Source organism: Monocercomonoides exilis (genome assembly GCF_001643675.1).
Source record: "Monocercomonoides exilis strain PA203 chromosome Unknown scaffold17-1647472, whole genome shotgun sequence".
Classification (NCBI taxonomy): domain Eukaryota; phylum Preaxostyla; order Oxymonadida; family Polymastigidae; genus Monocercomonoides; species Monocercomonoides exilis.
The window spans coordinates 235,006-257,338 of record NW_027150562.1 but is presented as its reverse complement, the minus strand read 5'-3'; the positions used below and the strand labels follow the sequence as shown (position 1 = coordinate 257,338).

Here is a 22,333-nt window from a genome sequence, read left to right as displayed (position 1 = left end):
TCGTTTTTCTTCCATAAGCCAAATGCAATCAAAACATTAATTAATAATACAGATGCTTGACAGAATATTAACAAATATTTTTGTTGATCATTGAAATTAAAAAGTATGGATTGCATTTGTTGTTCACATTTGCTTTGTGAAAAAGTCTTCAAAATAACAACATGGCAGAAATTGCTGCTCGTCTTTTGCAAACCGCTGCTAAACGTGACCCAGACCAGAAGGAAGTTTGTTTTGTTTTTGTTGAAAATTGACGTATTTTCATATTTGACATGTTTTCATTTATTCGCTCTCATTTAAATTTTGTTCGAATGAATATTCAATTAGTTCCTCCAAGCTGTTAAGACAGTTGTTGAAGGACTGATTCCCCTTTGGGAACAGCGCCCTGAACTCGAAGAAGTGATGGCTCGTTTGATTGAACCAGAACGTATTTTTACTTTCCGTGTTGCATGGTTGGATGACCATGGAAAGATTCAAATTAACCGTGGTTTCCGTGTTCAATACAACTCAGCCATTGGTCCATACAAGGGAGGACTGCGTTTCCATCCATCAGTCAATCTTTCAATCATCAAATTCTTGGGATTCGACCAAATCTTTAAGAATTCTCTTACAACCCTTCCCATGGGAGGTGGGAAAGGAGGTTCTGATTTTGATCCAAAGGGAAAATCAGATGCTGAAGTTATGCGTTTCTGCCAATCGTTCATGACTGAATTGTTCAGATACATTGGTCCAAATATTGATATCCCAGCTGGTGATATCGGTGTTGGTGCAAGAGAAATTGGATATATGTATGGACAATACAAGCGACTTACCCATGCTGTTGAAGGTGTTTTGACAGGAAAAGGACAGACATGGGGAGGATCTCTTATTCGTCCAGAAGCTACTGGATTTGGAGGATTGTACTTTGCCTCTGAAATGGTTGCTTATCAAAAGCAAGAAATTGCAGGAAAGACTATCTGCGTTTCAGGATTCGGAAATGTTGCATGGGGTGCTTGCTTGAAAGCCGCTCAATTGAAAGCCAAAGTTATCACCATCTCTGGACCAGATGGATATGTTTATGATGAAGAAGGAATCAACACACCAGAGAAAATTGCATATCTTCTTCGCCTTCGTGCAACATGCCAGGATATTGTTGCTCCATATGCTGAGCAATTCCCCAAGTCACAATTCTTCCCAGGAAAGAAACCATGGGAAAGGAAATGCGATATTGCACTTCCATGCGCAACACAAAATGAACTCGATGCTAATGATGCTGCTATGCTTCATGCAAATGGCTGCAAGTTTGTTGTTGAGTTGTCCAATATGGGCTGCACACATGATGCTCTCGAATACTGTCAGTCTCATGACATGATCTATGCACCAGGTATTGCCTGCAATGCTGGTGGTGTTGCTGTATCTGGACTTGAAATGACTCAGAACTCAATCAGATTGCGCTGGAAGGCAGAAGAAGTTGACCAACACCTTCAGCGTATCATGAAGGATATTCACAAGCAGTGCGTTGAGGCTATGACCCAATTCCACAAACCAAATGACTATGTCTTTGGAGCAAATGCTGCTGGATTCCTCAAAGTTGCAACTGCAATGATTGAGCAGGGTTGCGTGTAATAATTGCGCTTCTGTTATTAGAATTTTAATTTTATTTTTGTGGTGAAAAAAGTAGTTATTTATTTCTTTTTACGTACCTTTTAAAAAATGTATTATGCAAACATTTATTAATAATAACTAATGTAAGTTATGATTATTCAAAAAAGTCTAAAACTTTTTATAAAATAAATTTATATGATTTGGAGAATGAAAACTTGTGGTGACAAAAATATAATACATTAAATTTTGATTTCTGAACATTTGACAGATATATCCAAAACATATTAAAATTGACACTTCTTTGTTTATTACCCTTGCATGCGATGCTTTGAGTTATAAAACGCGTATTGATATTTGTTATAAAACATTGGTTGTTTTTTCATGAAACTGAAAGTGCTTGAAAAACAAAAAAAAATTGTAAATTTTTTGTGAAAGGAAAAAAATTAAAATACATAAATAAAATAAATAAATAAAACAAACAAATAAAATCAAAAAATGAAAATAAAAAAATAAAAATAAAATGCTTAATTAATATTATATCATTTATAGAATTTGAACTTCAAGGGAAAGATAAATCTTTATCTAAATCAAAATTATTTATTTTGTTGAATAAACTTTGATTTATTTTAGAATTTTTTTAATCACCCTTGGAAGAAAAAGCGGGAGTTTGTGGAAAACCCGGAAGTTTGTGTATTTCAAAACCTTTTTCAAAAAGAAAAAACCCACTTATTCGACTTGAAACCATAATTTTATCTTCATGAATGCTTTGTTCCTGATACGTCAAAAATTCTGTTTCAATATTTTTAGATACAGATGTTTGCTTTAAGTTGTGAGTTCGTCTGAAACAAAATAAAAAACCACGAAAAAGAATAGCAATATTATTTAATAAAAACCTGAAATTTATTTGGAAGATGGTTTTGTTTAAAAAAAATATTAAAACTTTCGCTTTCTATTATAAAAATTTTTCGCAATACGATCAATTCAATTTTTGATCAAAAAATAATGATGGAATCATCCAAAAAATTAACATTGATTTCTCTTCATCGACAATTAGCCACTTTCGAATGTCGTTCATTTTCATAGCCTTCGTTGAAAGTGTTCGAAATAAAGAAGAAATATTATTTATCGTGGAAAATCACTGTGGTGTCGCATGCAATTTCTAACGGAGCATGGGCAAGATGGATAGTCGCAATCAAAGCAAAGCTTCAAATCGGAAAAGCTGGATGTCCAACGATGATAACCAAAAGTTAACCTGAAAAGGTCGAGAATCAAACAATCTCTTTATTATCTGAACAAAAAATTGTTCGACTCAAGGATATTCAATCGATGGTTTATTAACTTTTAAATTTGATTTTTTTTAATTCTTTTGATTATTTAGATTCAAGAAGTTATCGATTTTGATGTGGAGAAAGAAGAAGAAAAAAAGAAAGTCAATTAAAAATATTCATATGATCTAATTAAAAAAATCTCCATTTGGAAATCTTCGATATCAAGACCAATGGAAATATCAAATATTTGTGCTCAATCCCCGGAAACAATACGTGCGTGGTTCGAAAAGTTGTCTCCTATTATCACAACATATAATATTGATTAAATAGATATCTATTATTTCGACGAAACTTCCATCTGATTTGTGATGTTACCACAAAACTTGTTATTTATTTCTAGAATCAATCACCTCCTGCTTCATCATCTAAACCACAAACTGAAAATGCAACAATTTATGTTTATAATTGTGCAGATTTGTCACATCGACGATTCTTTTAAATAAATCCACGAAAAAGAAACATTCAGAATTTTCATTTCTTTCTTCGTTCAACGTGAATTATTTAAAATCCACATCGGGATGGATTTCAACGGTAATATTTCTACAAATAATGATAAAAGAGTGGATTCCTATGATAACAGAAAAACGAAAATCATCAACATCAAAGAAAGCACTCATTGTTTTGGACAACCATCGAACGCACCATAATTCAAAAGTCAAAAAGTTTGCAGAACAGAACAATGTGATCATCGAATATTTTCCACCAAATATGACACACCTCCTCCAGCCCTGTGACAATTGTGTATTTGCTAGATTGAAACAAGGGCTTCAAAACTCTTTCGTGTGACCTGTTAATTTCTCAACTTCTTCATAAAGAAAAGCTTAGGCAGATGTTTACAAGAAGATTTATCAGCAGTAACATCTCCTTCAGTTGTGAAAACAGCTTTTCTAAACATCGGTGAATATCTTGTGGCTGCTGCACTGAAGTTGCATCGAGGACCTGGTGCTCCAATATCTTCGGAAAAACCAACATCATCAAATTTGTCCACTCAAATCATGAAACACAGCTAATTCGGAGATTTTTCTCCAATAGAAAAGTTCCAAATGAAGGAGAAATACGATGAATAGCATAAGACTGAAATGAGGATTTAAGAAATAAAAAATTATTGTTCTGTTTACAAAGAAATTGAAAAAGAAAAACAGAAAACGATTTAAGAACCACTTTGTGTGAAGCAGAAGATTATTTGACGAAGAAGAAAATTAAAAGATGACAATAATTTTTTGAAAAGTTCATTTTGTTTAATTTTCAAATTAAATAAAAATTTCATATTTCGATCAAATTTCGGTTCTCATACACGAAATTTCACTAGACTGGAAATAATAACATTGTCAAATTTTTGTTTCAATTTTTTTGAAATTTCGTGTATGAGAACCGAAATTTGATCGAAATTAACCCTGGGTGACGTACTGACTTCTGACGTGACATTTTCTATTTTTGACGGACGTGACAAATTTATCCACGTCACAATAAAGAAAAATCAAAATTTAAATATATATATTATTAAAACTCAAAATATTATTGAAAAAAATGTTTATTTCTATTTTTGTGAAAAACAATTTTCAAATTCTATCAAATCAAAATTTCCATAATGTATATTTCACTGACGTGAAAGCGGTAATCGGAATTTTGATTCGTCACTGAAGTCACTGACGTCACAACGTCACTTCCTGTCAGTGATTCAAAAAAAATAAGAAAATGAAAATGAATAGCAAAATGTGACTTTTTTTTAAATTGCGAGATGTTATTTTTCATTTTGAACTTCTTCTATCACATTTCATTTTTTAAACAATCATCATTCTTTTTTTTTGGAAATAATACGTTTCGAATAAAAAAAAATAAAGAATCCTAATTCATTTTCGTTTTATTGCGCGAACTTTGTGAGTAAGATAATGAAAAAGGTTTATTTTTTTTGGATAAAGCTGTTGTTTTTTAAAATGAAAACATTTCGTTTTTGTGAACATACGATCTTCTTGAAATTTTAACAAATATTTATAATAAGCATTTAAAATAAATTGTTTGTCATGAATTAAGTGGATTTCTTATCATCTCAATGCAGACGAACCAGTACAGAAAAAGCTACAGTGATTGCACTATGAAAGCATGCCAAGAAAAAAAGTTAAAACGGAATTATTTGATAGCTCATGAAAAACTTGTTCAAGACGTGGAACGTTTCTCCCTTTCAGAAAGTTTGACGATATTGATAGCCACTAAATCATATGAATGCGTTCTATTGCGTGCGAAACAACAAAGATGATTTTTTTGTATGTTCAAGAGCACTCGATTATTTGAAACGTACGTGCTCATTCGAAGAAGAATTAACAGAAGAAAAGCTGCAACTCAGCAAAATTGATCAATTGAATTCGCCTTTCTCCACTCTTTCTGTTCCAGCACAGCACATTCGCATTGCCAGTGTTTCACTTCCCCTAAAATCTTAGTCAATTCTTCATTAAAAAAATGACATCCATTAACAACTTCCAATCCTCGTCATTTTCATTCTCTCATTCACATTTTTTTGCACATTTTCGTTTTTCCTGAATCCGACATGAAGTCCAAAGGCTGCTTGGAAGAAACAATGAAATTAAAAGCACAGATAGAAAAGATGAAACTTTTGATGAATTTATAATCTTATTTATTTTCATGAATAAAAGTTTGTGAAATATCTGTGCGATTGAATAAGCAAATCGAGATGTTCTTGAATTGTTTGTTGTTAAGATATTTTATTTTGCGTTCTTAAAGAAAGACAACAATGCTTTTGGTGCTGCTTTAACAGATGTGACTGCAAAGGCTAAGGCTGTAAAAGATTCAATCAAACTTGTGGACAACGAAGATAAGATTGGGCCTTTTCAAAACAGCTGTTTTTCTTCCCCACTCCAATGTTTGATTCATTCAATTGATATCACATGTTGTATTGTTCTAGATAATTAATTGTTTGCTCTCCGAAAGTTGATTTTGTTCTTCTTTCCCCCCTTTTTAGCTTCGCTTCATTTCGAAATTATAAAAGAGATGAGATTTTTTTCCAATACAAATTTTCTGTTTATTGAATTGTGACTTGATGAAAATTGAAAAATATAATTTTTGCTTAATGAAATTCAAATCTTCTCATTTTCTCAAACATTCACAAAATATTCAGAAGTATCTAATGATAATTCTCTTATATATTTTCTGTCAAGAAAATCAAATATTTAATGAAAGCTTGTGATCATGTCTTCGTTTCCTTTTTCCTCCATCTTTTTAAAAACTTTCTTTTTCGTTGACTTTCTTTCCTCTTCTTCCTTTTTTTCTTTCTCCTTTTCTTCCAATCCACTTGAAACAATCCCAAAAAATTCCAATCCTTTAAATATCATATCTTTATTCAACGTTGGTTGTATCTCCTCCAAAACAGCATCAATTGCACAACTTTTCAGAAAAACACAACTTTCACATAAAAAGTTCCCATCGCTTCACATAATAAACGAATGTAAATGAAGCTAATTACTATATTGTTCTCCGCTGTGGCTCGAAATACCTGAACAATGCTTTCAATAAGACCAAGTTTGATATTCTGCAATGTTCTTGAATCGAAGAAATCATTAACCTCGTTTAGCCATCTCCTGATAATATGCACTTCTTTCGTTTCCTTTCCTCCTTTTTCCTCTTCTTTCTTTCTCTTCCAATCAACACATTTCATTAGATATTCCAGTCCACTTCTTGCTTCTCTCGTAAAATGCAGTTCATTCACAATTATTTCTTCCTAGCTTTCGTCATTGAGCAATCGATAAATCAAAAACTTAAAAACAGACTGATAGCCAAGACAAGTTAGGGAATTATGTTCCTGATGATATTTAATGGACTCTTTGATCTTTTTAAAGAACAGTTCTTCTGGAACTTTCTAATCAAGAAATCCGAAAAAGATAATTTAATTGCGTCAAAAGTGTAACAGAATTTTTCTTCCGTGATGTACTGCAATGCAACTCAAAGCAAACAATGATATTTCCTCTTCTTTTCGCGCATCTTTATTTTCCTTCTTGTTCAAGACAATTTTCAAAAGAAAAGGTGAGCAAATCTAATAAAAATTTACAGTCAAGAGCTGATTTACAAATGATAGCATTGGCACACAACAACTAACTTTTCATCCGAATGTTCTTTTTTTTCTTTTTCATTAATCTTCTTTTCAAATCTTTTTTGTAAAGAAATATCGAGAAGGTTTGCGCCCAAGAAATTTACCATCGCTTTGCAATATCCCTTGTGCTTCTATAATGTGATGGTATTTTCCAAAGATAATTTTATTTTCAAGCATTTCGTTCAGTCGAAGAGAATATCTTTTTATGAAAAAAGAACTAGATTCTTCTTTGTTCATTTATTGATTTTCTGTTTATCATCTTCCTCATCGCAATCTTCCAGTTCAAAAAACATAACTTTAATTTAAATAAAAAAATAAAATGAAATGAACAAGAATTCAAAAATATCAACAGCCACACACTGCTGCATTATTTGATGGCGTTAAATTTCTGAGCTTTAAACAAACTATTATTTTTTGAAAACAACGCAACTTTCGTTTATCTAATTGAATAAATAAAAAGTTGAAGGAAAAGTATTGAAGCAATTAAATCTCACTACATTCATGAACGTAGCAATGCTCATACAATTCCATTGAGAATCTATGTTCTTTAACTGAAATATATCAAAGTATGATTAGATTTGTTTTGTGAATCATATTGTTATGGGATATTTCGATCAATCACTTTAAATAACAAAAAGACGTAATTTGAAATCATTTATTTATAAACTTCTAATTTCAATAGTTCTTTCCTAAATGAAATATGTTTTTTTTTTTTTTTTTTTTTTTTTTTTTTTTTTTTTTTTCTTGAAAAGTGGAAAATTGGTGACGGACGTGACAATTTTTTTCTTCACGTCACCCAGGCTTAATCGAAATATGAAATTTTTATTTAATTTGAAAATAAAACAAAATGAACTTTTCTTTCAAATTTTGACAGATGATGATTTTAATGCACGGAAATGAAATAATTTGTGTGTTAAATACAAAGAAACTGAAACAAATGATCTCAGAACCAAGCGAAGTTTGCTCAAAAGCAGAATTACAGACGATAATTCAAATTCAGAGTATATGAGAAAAACACAGAAATAAAAATTGTTTTTTCATTTTAAATATCCAATCTGATTTTTTTTTGAAAAAATTTGTTCTTCTATCAATCAAAACTTATCAAGCAATTTTTATCAATAGCTATCAATAAATAATATGTAACATCTGTTCGTTTTCATTTTCATATGTGGCAAAATATTTTTTTCCAGGCATTTTCATTGAAAAAATTTTGCACTTTTCATTGACTTTTTGAGGTCAAAAAACACAAATAATTGGTCCATTTTTTGACATTCGTGAAATGTCACAACACTTTATGTTTTGATTTCAATGACACCTGTTTACGGATATGAAACTCAAATTTTTATTGAAGTCTGAGAAAGCGGAACATAGTTATGAATGAAGCAATTTTTCAATGCCTTGTGCAAAAAAAAGCTTGAAAGTCCGAAATTTCCCCCATATAAACTCTAAAATTTGAAGAACATAATTCGAATGGAAAAATAAAAAAATTATTGTTCCAGAATGAAGAAAGAACTTGACGTTACAGATTGTTCTTAACAACAAGGTTTTCCACGACCTCCCAGGTTGTCAACCTATAGTAACCGACTTGTTATGATATTTCACAAATTATTATTCGTTTTGTTTTGGATTGACATGCAACACTGTTTTCAATCTCTTTCGAAAGTATGTTGTGCTACGTGTAAACGCTTTGCGAAACAATAATTATTTGCAGTTCTTAACTTGTTGGTCAATTAGCATTCTTTTCATAAAAAAGGCTGGACCAAAAATTCTCATTTCCATAAATGTTTTTCGACAAATCAATCAATGAACAAAATTGAAAAGTCAATATGAATGAATTAATAAAAAATGGAGTTGAATAGAGTGAATATAATTTTATATTAAACATTTTAAGAATCTTTTTTAATTTTTCCAAGTACTTTGACTAAAATTTTGCATTCTCTTTGTAAATATTGTGATTTCAGAAGTGAAAAAATTGATAAATGCGCTTTTGATAATTAAAAGCACAAAAATTGACAGGAAATAAATGTCTCAAGATGCCTGTCCTTGAAAACGTTTCAACGAAACTGAATCCAAGTCAGAGGATATTAAATTGGAGAAGGAGAAATTCCCTCAAAAGATCTTCAAACAAAATATTGGATTGATTGCAGGCATTTTATAAAAGATTAATAACAAGAATTAGCCAAATCAGCATTTCAGAATTAAAGAAAGAGTTATTAACTTTAATTTAGGATTGAATATAGAGGATGTGATTGAGGTGGTTGTGTGCAAACATAACTTCTTAGCAAGAGCATCCTGATGATTTTGCAGGAGGATCTTCTCTTAATCCAACTTTTAAGCCTGTTCCAGCACTTGAAGCTGGTCCGCCAGTCTTATCCTTCTTTTTAATTTCTAAACAACAATAGATGACAAAATTTTCAAAGCAATAATAAACACAACAGAATAGAAATAAAATAGAAATTATTTGACATTTAATATTTTGTAGTAATCATAAGAAAAAATATTCCTTTGAAATTAAACAAAACAATTAAACCTCGTGCCACGTATGTGAAAGTTTCTTGAACTCCTTTTCCGCTTTTGGCCGATGTTGTGAAATGAACTGCTCCAACACTTGAGGCATATCTGCATATATAAAAATTTATGATTTTGCATAAAAAATATTTCAAAAAAATAAGTTTTTGATTTCAAACGCTTCAGCTTCTGAAAGATCAACAACTTTTTCCCTCTCTCTATCAATTTTATTTCCGCATATAGCAATTGCGATATTTGTTCCAACCATTGCGTGAAGTTCTTTAACCCACTTTTTCACTTTCACAAAGGAGTCAATATCAGTTATATCATAGACAAGTATTGCACCTAAAATATAAGAAAAGAAGGAATAAGAGTAGATGAACTAAACTTAAAAATAAAAGATGTTTCACCCTTTGCATCTCGATAGTAGATTGGTCCAAGCGAGTGATATCTTTCTTGTCCAGCTGTATCCTAAAAGAAAAAAAAAATGAAAAATTTGTTGCAAAATTTTAAAGACAAGCAAAAACATCAAATAACTTCTTTCAACTATAATAATTGCGCTTGATTTCATACCCAAATGTCAAGTGGAACAACAACATCATCAACTTTAACGTTTTGTCGAAAGTTCTGTGCTTCAGTTGTTGATTCTTGCTTGTCAGTAAAAACATTTTTTACATATTTCATGATGAGAGATGTTTTCCCAACACGACCTTTTCGAATTTATTTCGGTAAATTTGAAATAACGGTTTCATTATGAAAAATTGAAAAAATATGATTAAAAAGTTGTAATCAAAAATTATTTGCAGGAGCGTAAAAAATTTAACAAAAATGAACACATTAGAAAAAATGCAATTTGAAAAATACAACCTTCCCCAAGAAACACCACTCTATAGGCCATCTTTTTTTGTGACTTAACGATCGCATACATAATTACTTAAAAAGGAAAAAAGTTCAAAAAATCTCCTTGTTCTCCCTTTCATTTTCTCATATTGCCCAGCAAACCAAAGTGATTGTTTTCAAGTTTAAAATTATTTAAAATTCTATTTCTTTGTGTTGCTTAGAAAAAAATTTATTTTTGTTATAAAAATTTTCGTTCACCTGAAAAAAAAATATTCACAAAATAAGAATTGAAAAAGTGAAGTGAGTGAAATGAAAAATTGTCGTCCGAATTAACTATGATAAAAGAGAAAATCAATCATTTAAGTTATACGATTTTTTCAATGAGAATAAGCGATAAAGGTTGTATTCAACTGATTTGTTATGCTAAATTGAGTTTGGTGGTTTTGAAAATGGAGGGAAAAAATCGCGAGAAAAAGAAGTCCGTTTAGGTATTTGTCCAGCGGTTGCAGCAGGTTGGGACAAAGCAGATGAAGTGAATGGAGAAGCAAGAGGACGATTCGTATTTTGACTGTCTGATGGCTGATAGCCTGGCAGTGCTGTCGAGATACGTGCGGGTTGCACTGCCGAAACTTCGCTGATTTCAATTGGATCCTTCGAAACTCTGTCTGAATTGCCAGAAAGGTACAAAGAGCGAGCTTGTGCAGAAAGCATCGTTTGTGGAGAAGACGCCGGATTTTGAAGAGCAAACGCAGAAGATGTTGTGGAGGATGAAGATGAAACTGGCAAAGTCGAAGGAGAAGTGGAAGTTGAATAAGTTGCTGATGGAAATGAAGAGATTGAGCGTGCTTCCTTTGAAATGCTATCAGCAGGAGAAGATTTAACAGCTGAAGAAACAGATGAAATGGAAGAAGAAGCTGATGATGATGATGATGATGAAATAGATTCTCTATTTTTCTCTCCAAGTTTCTGTGAAATGCGTGTCAGGTCCGTCTGCAACACACACAACATTGCCATCTCTGGCGATGGAATGGCACCGCAATAAGAAGAGAAAGACGGAATGACATTGAGCAGACGTTGAGCGCAATCTGGAATGGAAGTGATGGGATGGGAAGAGGCATGTGAAGAAGATGGAGACGAAGGAGAATTGGAAGAAGCTGGCGAATTGGATTCAGATGCAGGTGATGAAGACGACAACGAAGAAGAAGAAGAAGAAGAAGAAGACGAAGAAGGGAGCAGATATGTTGAGACAGGAAAGATAAGAGGCGGCTGGAGAGGATGCTGAGCAACGACACCAGAAATCACAACAGCCTTCTGAAGTGCAGTCACAACATCCTTTTGGCTGTAAGTGGCATCTGATGGACTCTTCGTGACATTCAAAGGAACAGGCGTTCTGTATGCCAACGAGGAACTATCTTGAGAGTCGGGCTTATCAGTCTGGCTGGCGTGTTTTGATTGCTGCAATTTCTCCAATGTTTCTGTTTGCCCTGGGAATTGAAGTGTTAACGGATCGGTTTTTTTATCTGTGAATAATGATGGATTATACAATGAACGTAACAAAACAAATAAATCAGAAAAAAAATATAACGTTCGAATGAAACAAAATAAGCAAAAATCGATCTTTCACACCTTTTCTGGCCTCTTCGACAGCATTCAGATGTTGCGTGAATAGATCAGGGCGATACACAACAAGAGAAGAAGGCATCGGATTAGTGTAGTTCATAATCCTTTGTCTTAGTGCATTTGCACTCCAGGCGCACACAGCAAAGGGAGTATTCACAGAACAAGAAATCGAATAAAAGGAAGTGGACGATTTGATTGTGAACGGAACAGCCGAGATCGGATCAACTGCATTAGCTTGGACTCCTTTTTCGCTGCTCATCTTGCTTTTGTTTTTGCTTTTGTTTTTGTCTGCTATTTCTTCCACATCCATTTTTATGCTGTCATATTTGCTGCCCAACACGCCTCTGCTCTTCAACAGCTGCATCTCTTTCATCACCAAGTTCAGTCCATCCTTCCCTCCTTCTTCGTCTCCCTCATCGTCAATTATCTCGATCATCTTCTTTCCTTCGTTCTTCCTCTTCCAAGCCTCCTCTGCCTCTGTCAGTTCTGCATCCCAGTCCCACATTCCATCGTCGTTGACTGTCACACGTCGCTTGGAATTAGACTGAGGATCGAATGGAGCCAAAGACGGACACTGTAAAAGCGCTGAATGAGATTGGGACGCTGATGAGAGTGCAGAGTATGATCTAAAAATCGAAGATGACTGTTCCGAATCGCTTTTGTTTCCGCTTTTCTTATCTTTCTTCGCTTTTCCGTCTTTCCCTCCTTTTGCTTCGCTTCCTTCTCTGTTCTCTCTGCCATCTGCCCTCAGCATCCTTTCAATCAGCCTCTGTTGCTCCTTCCTCTCCTTCTGCCTTTGCCTCAGCATCCGAGAAACATCCATCATCGCAAACTCTTCTTCGCTGCAAGGCGACAATCCCATAAACTGGTACTGCTGCACCAATCGCCGGCCAATGCCAACAGACGGCAGCAGATGCTCAGCATCTTCATCATCAGCATCCCCCTCTTCAAAATCTTGAGAAGGAATCTGACGCATTTTGTCAGTGGCACCTTTACCTTTCTTGCTCTTCTTTTGCTTCTTCTGATTGCTTTGATTTCGGACTGCGTCTGCTCCAGACAGATCTTCTGAGCTGCTGTCGATATCCATCGAACTGCTTGATTCATCTGCATCTTTTTCTTCTTCTTCTGCAACTTTTTCAAGCTCTTTTTTCCTCTTCTCCTTCTCTTCTCTGGCTTTGAATGCTGTCTCTGCCATGCTCAGCTTCTTCTGCAAGCGTTTCATCTGCTCCATGTTCCCCAACTTCTTTTCAAGTGCAAAATACTCGCTCAAAACATTAAGCAACTCGAAAGCATTCTCTTTGCTTTTCGGCTTTCTTTTCCTTTGCGGAAGCGCTTGTTCGCTATTTTTCTCTAACTTCTGAGCAGACTTCTCTTCTGAATCAGTCAATGTTCCGAGTGTTGAATGAATAGGGATCGGCTTTTCGTCGAGCTCCATCTTAATTGAACCCAAGATGCTTTCATCGTTGTTCTTTTCATCGTTTTTTCCTGTTTCTTCAATGTTTTCAAGCTCTCCTTCTGTTTCTGTTTGCTCTCTTTCAGCAAGAAATGCCTCAAACACCATTCGTGCGCCTTCTTCGTCGCCAATCTGCTCCGCAAGGAATTTCGCATGCTCAGTGACAAATAGAGCGTTCCTGTAGTGAAAGACCTCTTGCTCCCCCATCTCGTACAAGGCTCTTGCAGTCCGCCGTGAATCATTCTGATATATTTCTATTTCTATCGCTGCAAAAAACAAATAAATCAACGGATTTTCTTTGTTTGATGGCTCAAACAGCTCAACCAGCGCAAAATCGGAGTCCGATGTAGGCTTTTCAGGACGTTGAACGGCCAATGCTTTCAGAGAGCTCACAAACACACTCCGAGCAGCCTCTGTTCCTTCAGTCCTCTTCAAAAATCGCTGCAGCTGGATAAATGCAAGTGTCAATCCTCGAATGTGTTGAACGGCAACAGCTGGAACTGTGCTCTGCTGGCTAAGCCGCATGATTAGACGAAGCAATACTTCGCTTGCAGGCTTCAAATAACCGTATGTTTCCAACATATCAACATGCGCGAATGCAATAAGAGGAGTGGATGGTAGCGCTTCTGTGGCCCTCAAAAACACCGTATTTGCATCATCTAAACAGCCGCATGTTATCAAAAATTGTGCATACATAAGCCACATCGAAGGAAAAAAGAAAAGCGGCTGAAGTGCCATTCGGAAAGTGAATGATACTCTATTCCTAAGAGTGATGGCGTCAAAGCCACATGGATTAGATTCTTCAAATGCAATTAAACGGCGCCAAAGAAATAATTGTTCTTTTTCAGCTTCTGTGTTCATTGGCTTAAGCGGTAATGCTGCAATGGCAAGTCCGTGAGCCAATGTCATTCTTCTGTTCAGATGAATGTTTGACAAACGGAAACGATGAGAACATTCATGCAGAAGTGGTATTGCGGCTTTTGGATCTATTGAGCGTTCCCATGCTTCATATTGGGATTTAAATTCTTCGCCTCCAACCATGGGTGTTGATAATGCTCTGTGATACACTTTTCTGATTAGTTCTGCCAAATGCGGCTGCATTTCATTTTCCTGACGTAATAAGCTAAGATATCCTTTCCAAAGTGGTTTTGAATAAATGTCAAATCCAACTTGACGAAGAGCTTCTTCATATGCGGCCACTCTTTCAGGTTTGCTAACATGTTTTATTTCAGTTATGTAGCGGATATAGCATTCCCATAGTGGAACATATGTAGCATGAACAAGACATTGTTGAAATATTATCTCAACTTGTTCAAATTTCTTTTCTCTCCATTCAAGTTCAATGTAGTTTTTCCAATATTTACCTGCTGTTGGAAATATTCGAAGAAAAAAAGCAAAAATACGTCGAGAACTTTCCACATCGTATGCAGATAATGAAGATGCATCATTCAAAAGAATAATCCAAGCTTTCATGTTATAAATATTTGATTTAATTGATTTTTGCGCTTCTTTTAAATGGGTAGGGGCATACATATCGTAAAATAACTGTTCCGTCATTATTTTCCAAAATACAATTCAAAAAATAAAATAATATTGTGATTGATCAATATGAGAAAAAAATTTCAATATTTGAAAATGTTTCGTAATAAATATCAGATATTTTATTTCTTCATTTTTGAAATTTAAGTTTGAGAAATATTCACGCAAATCCAGAATAATATCTATTGTTAAATCGTTTGTTATTTGAACCTTGCAAGTCTGAGTCAATGAAAAACTTAAGATCATAATGTGACACATTATAAAACAGATAAAAACAATTTCCACCCAAGGATTCGTTAATTTATTTTAAAAAGTTAATTATTTTATTTCATTTTTTCATTTTATTTCATTAATTTTTGAATTTATTTTAAAAATAACAACATCTTTTATAATATTATCATGTTTTTTTCTCGCCAGTAAGATTGACATATAATGAAGTCAAACAAAAAAAATCTCAGAACAACTTGCAGTTTTTCTCAAAAATGAAGAAAAAAAATTGCACCATATTTAATTGCAAAAATTTTCAATCACTCTTCCTTTTCAAAAAGGATTTATTCCATATGAGTTCGGATTATAAAATGTTTCATAATCTTGTTCTTTAAAAAAAAAAATAAATAAAAATTCTTTTTTGCTCTGAATGAAAAGCCAGATTATTGAAGAATGCTATTCATGCCCATTGGTTTCAAGATGAAACATCAAATAAAACAAAGAATTTGACAATGCATTAAAAAAAGAGATCGTAGCTATTATTTTTTTTGCTTCAAAAATCAAATGAAATGTCAGCAGTGTTCGTTGTTATTTTTATAAAACTTAATTGCGAGCATTACAATTCTTTATTAAAAATTCAAGAAAGAAGATACGACAAAAGAATTTCAGAAAACTTGTGTGAAACATCAAAACATTTCGACTTTTTGAATAATTGTAAAATAACAGAAGATAACAAAAGACAGTTAAATAATGATGATATTGGATTTGTAGAAACAAAGATAATAACAATTAATGCATCAGTGTGCTTGAAAGAAGTCAAGATGAAATCAACAAGCGAGAATAGATATTTGGTTGAAGAAAGGAAAAGCGCGCTTAGCGTGATTTCATGCATTATTGTATTTAGAGGACAAAATGAGATAAGTGAATTTCATTGCATTAATTGCAATCTTTATATCATAAATGCAACACTCATTTCAAAAAATGATGATAATTGCTTGAATCCTTTGGTTTCAGAAAATATTCAAATGAATGCAAACAAAAATCAGTATCATGCAATACTCATTTTGGACACAACCATGTCAAATAAAAAATTGTTATACACACTGTTTTTGAATTCTTGGTCCAATTCCAATCATGTTATTCAATCTTCGTTTTTTCGGAATATATCATCTTCAATGAAAAGAAAGTTTCAAAACGACAGTTCGTCATCTTTAACATTTTTGAAATCTTGTTCTTTCAGTTCCGTTGATAATGCACTTGACGGAGGAATAGTTAGATCATGCGATATTCAATCATCATATTTCACACTATTAAACACATCTTTTGATTGTTGCAAGCGAATAAGGAACGAGGCAGTGATATTTATTGGGGGAGAGACACAAAGAAAACAACCAGGAAGGCAGTTTTCATTCGATGAGAATAGCCATCAATTTGAATGGTGTGAATGGTTAAATGTGAATGGAGGAGATAACAACGGAGGAGCCATTTCCATATCATGTCCAGGAGCAAATCGGTCAATATTATCTTGTTCGTTTGGAAATGTTTCAAGTAATAAGGAAGGAGGCGCCGTTAATTGCAATGGCTCAAATACTGTCCTTATAAAGAAATGCAACTTTTCAGAATGCTCTGCGGCACATGGAGGAGCAGTTGAAATGTGGAATCCAGCAAAATATTCAAAATGGTCATTGATTGAAAATAGAGTTGAGAAATGTTCAATCTCTGGAACGTATGGAACTGGATGATATTTTTGGTTGGACAAAATGGAGTCGACGGGGTATTTTTTGTTTGTTGAATGTGAATGCAATTCGAATACAGGAAATGATGCCACTGGTGCAGTAACGTTTAATTGGCCTCCTTCATGCAAGACACAGGAGTTTCTTTTAGAAGAATGCAGATTTGCCAACAACAAATTAGTATCGTGCACTTCATATGGAGGGAGTGGCTTGAGTTTAACAGCAACTTTAGGATGGATGAGTGGTTTGAAGTTTATCGTATTTTGCTTTTTTGATAGAAATTTTGCTGCTAATGGAAAAGGCAATGATGTTTATTTGCATAAAGATAGCATTACCGAATCTCCATTTAGTGAATGCGGATCAACATCTTTATCTCAAAGAATTTGCCGAAATAACAGTTCAAACAGTTCAACAATTAACAGTTGGATTCCTTTTGTCGCAAATATAACCATTGTTGGGAATGGCGGAACAAATTTTGATGGGTGTGGAAGATCAGAAGAAAACAAATGCGCTTCAATTGAATATGCGATTCAGCAAGTTGGCTTTTTTCAAATGGAACAATAATGCTCACAAAATCTTCTTTTGTCCCAATGAAGTCAATGAACTTCGGGAGGCGTGTTGTTGATGTGGTTGGAAATGGCACAAATAACACGATCATCTTTTCATCTTCAATCCCACCATCTTCTGTTTCATCAACATTGTCCGTAATTTTTTCGATCTCTTCAGGAACTGTGTGTATCTCCTGCGCAAACATTGCTCACAACTCTTTGAATACTCCAACGCCGGTTTTGTTTGAAGTCACTCAAAAATAGGCTCGCTAGCACTGATGACAATTGTGATCGGGAGAGATCTTATTGGATTTTCTCCCATCTCATCTCCATTGTTTGTTGTCACTGAAGGATCAATCAAGATTAAAGAAACAAATATTTCCTCTTTTGTTCTCGATAACGTAAATATTTTCCAACTGTTTTCAATGAAAGACGCATTAGAATTAAACTCATCGTATATTATTGATATCAGTTTTATGAACGGAGGGAAAAGTTGCGTTCTTTCATCCTCAACATCTTCTGGAGCGTCGCTTGTGATCACCAACTGCACCATGACTAACATTGCCTCTGCGCAACAAAACCAACAAATCGCCACCAACGGCGGGTGCGTATCATTCGCTTCATCGACACCCGAAAATACGTTTTCTGTGAACAGCACCAAATGCTCTAGATGTTGTGTGAATGAGTGAGTGAGCGAAGGTGCAACAGGTGTAACAGGTGGAAGAGGAGGTTCACTTATGATCGAGTTCAATGAAGGCTCATTGGTGTCAGCCACCTCATTTGTTATGGCCGATGTTATGTTTTCGGGGAATAAGGCGAGCGTCGGAAGAGATGTGTATTTTGTGTGTGGGTCGCTTGTCGCTTTTGTGAAAGAGCCCTTGTTCGGATTCATGAGAAACATCACTCAGAAAGACAACTCGATTGTTGGACATGACAGAACAGATGCATTCGGGGACTGGGATGTGGACTTGTTTATATTTATCGATGGATATAAAGCTGACTTGGTATATGTGGATGGAACATCTGGAGTGGAAGAGAAATATTGTGGGCCGGAGAAAGCGCCATGTTTGAATGTGAATTATGGAATGGAACATTTGAAGAGAACACAAAATGTTAAAGAGGAGATTGTTGTGTGTTCAAATTCGTCTGTGATGGGGTGTGTAGACGTGAGTGGAGTGACAATGAAAAGCAATAATGCAAATAGCGTTGACGTGGAATGCAAGAAAGAGATTACGGGATGCGAGATATGTGTATTGAAGTCAACAACAGCTACCAATATAAATTGCATTGAATTTGCAATTCCGACAAGATTTGAAAAAACAGTTATATGCGTGATTGAATTTTTAGGGAATGCACTTTCGATTACAAACTGCTCACTGAAAAAATCTTCAATTTATCAAATGCCACCTATAAGTGAAAAAAATACAGATTCCTCAGAATATGAGTTTGGCTTTTTGAGCATTGAGAAAGGGACTTTGAAAATGGAAAAATTTGAAACAAAAGGAGAATTTGAATTTGGAGAGTTTTCGCTTATTGAACTGGGAGATAATCTTGAAAGTGCTGTATTTGTGAGTTGTATCATTAAAAGAATAACAAAAAATAATGGCGAAGGCGGATGGATTAAAGGTCATCTTGGAAGTGATATTCAAAGCATGGATGCATCAATTGTTATAGAAGGATGCATTGCTGAAAAATGCTTCTCATTTGATATCGACAAAAACGGAGGGAAAGGAGGAGGATTATATGTTGAATTAAATGAGAAATGCGATTTGATTATAAATGAAACGAGTAAATTTAGAGGCTGTGTTGCAGGATGCAAAAACACAGAAGATGAAAATACAAAAGGAGCAGGAGGAGGAATCATGATAATGATGAATAGCATGGAAAGTTCATTTTCAATAAATAGCAATGAGATATTTTCTTCAGAAATGCCTAATAGAGCATGCCATGGAAAAAACATTTTCGTCTTTGCATATGATTTACCATCCATTATAAATGGCAGTTCCATTGGATTTGATCCCGAGCTTGGTGTCTTCGCCGCAGACTTTAATGAATTGAGTGGTGTTGAAAGCGAAATGTGAATAACATTGTTCCACTAATTCTCTTTTTAAGAGCATTTCAATCACCTGCATATGTTGGAGGGAAATTGAATGATCATGATTTTAGACTGTGCGGCTATGCGGACTATTCTTGTAAAACAATTGAAAGTGCAGGTGAATATCGCTTTCCCAACTCAAAACGTATTATCAGACTTATTCAAACATTTGAATTTGATGAAGAAATAATTTTAAATAGAGAATCATATGAGATTGATTCAAATGACAAAAGCATTGCCCTAATGGTTAGATCAAGCAGTACCAAGTTTCGTGATGCATTGATAAGTAATAATGTTTTATCAACATTCGCAAATATTTCATATACCCTTGGAGAATCAATAAATAGTCGCACTTTATTCATTCATTCATCAGCCGGTATTTTTAAACTTATTGATTGCGATATAAATACAATGGACAGCGCGAATCCTGTGAAATACACATATAAGTGCAAGTGGAGGATCTGTACAAATATTAAAGTTGAATTGCAAAAATGAAAATCGAATAATTTTTGGAAGCCATCTAATATTTGTGAATGGAAGTGCAGAATGCGCAATTGATCAATTAACTGTTAATCGGATAAAAGCAAGCAGTGGTAGAGGAGTTATTGAACTGGAAACAAACAACACAACGATATTGCAAAATACCACGTTTTTTAATATAGCATCGGATGCAGGTGGGATAATTCATTTAGAAAAATGCTCTTCATTCAAACTGAAGAACACGTCATTTGAAAATATATCAAGAATTACAGATGACGGAGCATGCCTTAGTATGCAAGCAAGTGACGACTTTAAACAAGAAATAAAAGTTGAGAACTGCTCTTTCAAAACATGTGAAGTGATTGAAAATGGAAAAGGAGGAGGGGGACTATCAATAACACTGAAAGGGTCATGTGAGCTTCAGGTAGTTTTATCGCATTTTGAATCATGTTGCGCGCCTTCGGAAAGAGGAACACAAGGGAAAGGCGGAGGAATGAAGATAAGTCTTTTAAATGCTAATGCTCCATTTGTTTTGGCAGAAACAATCGAATTCAGATCAAATAAGGCAGAATATGGAAGCAATGTGTTTATTCTTTCACCTGACTTGAAAACAAGCATAACAAAAGATCGCATACTCTTTTCGGTTCCTATATCAGAATTCACCAACTTGGAAATGGAAACAGATTCAAAGTGGATTAACACAACAATTCCACTTATGTTCTATCTTGCTGATAACCCAGAATTGGTGCATGTGAGTGATGATGGGCATGATACTTCTGCGTGTGGATTTGAGGAATTCAAATGCAAATCAGTTGATTATGCAATAAATAGATTTTTAGAAAAAAAAAGAAACATAGCATTTGGAAGCACGTATCAATTTTTGGAATGCATCGCTTTGAATGCAAGTGAAGGATACCACTTTTGTGGATTAACAACAAAGTCAAAGATTGAAATGATGGGAAATGAATCAGATTGTTCATTTTTGATTGATATAACATCAAATGCTATATTTGAGTTGATGACATTTATTCTTCCTTCTTCGCTTTCATTGGCTCAAACGTGCATATTTGTGATTTCTGATAACAAAGATTATTTGGATATTGTCGACAGTTCAGCTGAATGCTTTCCATCTTCTAGTGGATGCAACTACTCATTTGTATGCTCTGAAGGAGGAAGGTTATCGATCATCAGCTTTAGAGTGGAATCAATAAAGTTCAATTTGGCAAATTTCTTGCTTTTGAGTGGAAATGGATTGACTTCAGTAAATAACATGACAATAAATTTTGTACAATCCTCAGATGAAAAGGGAATCATCAAATATACCTCTCAAAATTCATTCTCAGTTGTCAATTTGACCGCTCGAAACTCTAACAGTCAAAATTGTGGACTTATATATGACTTAAATGGAAAGCTTCTTTCAATCAAAAATAGTTCATTTAACACGATAAAATGCTTGGAAGATAATGGAAGCACGCTTAATGGAGTGATAGGAGATGGAAACGAAATAGTAATATGTGACACAATTATTGAAAATTGTGTTGCAGCAAAAGGATACGGAGGTGGAATTAATGTAGTTGTGCAAGGAACAGGAAAGCTGCGACTGGGAAGCAATTATGGCGCAACATATTTTGGCAAATGCGCAGCAATGGCAGAAGATACACTTGGAGGCTATGGAGGTGCAGTACTGTTGGGATGCATAGATGAAGGAAAAGATTTTGTGATGACAAATCTATCATTTGGTCTTGGAGAATCAGGGAATTCTGCAACTTTTGGGGGGAAAAAACATAATCATTGAAGGAACAAATTTATCACAGCTGGTAGATTTTCTTTCATTTAATTTTTCGTTTTCATGGAAGGTTAGTGAGGATCCAGATTTGCAAGAAATGATGGGAATAGAGAACGGAGATTTTCTGAAATTGATTCCGCTTGCGTTATTTTTTCGTGAAAAGCCAATTATTGGATACGTTGTTGGGACAAATAGAGGACTTGATTATTATCTTTGTGGAGATTACGATTTTCCTTGCCCATCACTCAAATATGCCGGAGCTGCTGTGTTTGGCTCGTCAAAAGCAGTTTTACGGTTGATGGATACTCCATAGATGAAGAAATGACGCTTGATGAACAGCCAATGATAATTGATGGAATGCTTGAAACACAAAAAATAATTGTCAATGAAAATGAAATTAAAGGCGAAAAGGAAAGCTTTATTGAAATTACACAAAATGTTTCGTTTATCTCTTTAGAGTTTTCTGTTTCTGAATTTGAAACATTAACGAAAATGTATATATTTTTATGTAACAAT

At 34.2% G+C, this 22,333-nt stretch overlaps 6 protein-coding genes across 6 annotated transcripts; 4 read left to right on the top strand and 2 right to left on the bottom strand.

Annotated features, from left to right (window-relative positions):
* Positions 1–112: 112 nt before the first annotated feature.
* Positions 113–1,747, top strand: MONOS_6964 (Glutamate dehydrogenase). Its single transcript, XM_067877249.1, has 2 exons — positions 113–224; positions 325–1,747. The coding sequence occupies exons 1-2, from the start codon at positions 162–164 to the stop codon at positions 1,600–1,602; spliced, it is 1,341 nt and encodes a 446-aa protein (XP_067729103.1). The 5' UTR covers positions 113–161; the 3' UTR covers positions 1,603–1,747.
* A 7,182-nt stretch (positions 1,748–8,929) lies between these two features.
* Positions 8,930–10,414, bottom strand: MONOS_6963 (Rab21b; the record flags this gene model as incomplete). The annotated part of the gene is made up of 6 exons (XM_067877248.1): positions 8,930–9,396; positions 9,539–9,627; positions 9,696–9,861; positions 9,927–9,987; positions 10,090–10,226; positions 10,384–10,414. 6 exons carry the CDS (start codon positions 10,412–10,414, stop codon positions 9,287–9,289), a joined length of 594 nt encoding a protein of 197 aa, XP_067729102.1. The 3' UTR covers positions 8,930–9,286.
* A 170-nt stretch (positions 10,415–10,584) lies between these two features.
* MONOS_6962 (putative cleavage stimulation factor subunit 3) lies at positions 10,585–15,019 on the bottom strand. The gene is made up of 2 exons (XM_067877247.1): positions 11,983–15,019; positions 10,585–11,876 (listed from the first exon to the last, which is right to left on the bottom strand). The coding sequence occupies exons 1-2, from the start codon at positions 14,984–14,986 to the stop codon at positions 10,780–10,782; spliced, it is 4,101 nt and encodes a 1,366-aa protein (XP_067729101.1). The 5' UTR covers positions 14,987–15,019; the 3' UTR covers positions 10,585–10,779.
* Positions 15,020–18,193: 3,174 nt separating this feature from the next.
* On the top strand, positions 18,194–19,537 carry MONOS_6960 (uncharacterized protein; the record flags this gene model as incomplete). The annotated part of the gene is made up of 1 exon (XM_067877245.1): positions 18,194–19,537. The coding sequence occupies one exon, from the start codon at positions 18,194–18,196 to the stop codon at positions 19,535–19,537; it is 1,344 nt and encodes a 447-aa protein (XP_067729100.1).
* A 1,167-nt stretch (positions 19,538–20,704) lies between these two features.
* On the top strand, positions 20,705–21,826 carry MONOS_17441 (uncharacterized protein; the record flags this gene model as incomplete). Its single annotated transcript, XM_067870362.1, has 1 exon — positions 20,705–21,826. One exon carries the CDS (start codon positions 20,705–20,707, stop codon positions 21,824–21,826), a length of 1,122 nt encoding a protein of 373 aa, XP_067729099.1.
* Positions 21,827–21,914: 88 nt separating this feature from the next.
* MONOS_17440 (uncharacterized protein) lies at positions 21,915–22,130 on the top strand (the record flags this gene model as incomplete). Its single annotated transcript, XM_067870361.1, has 1 exon — positions 21,915–22,130. One exon carries the CDS (start codon positions 21,915–21,917, stop codon positions 22,128–22,130), a length of 216 nt encoding a protein of 71 aa, XP_067729098.1.
* Positions 22,131–22,333: the final 203 nt, after the last annotated feature.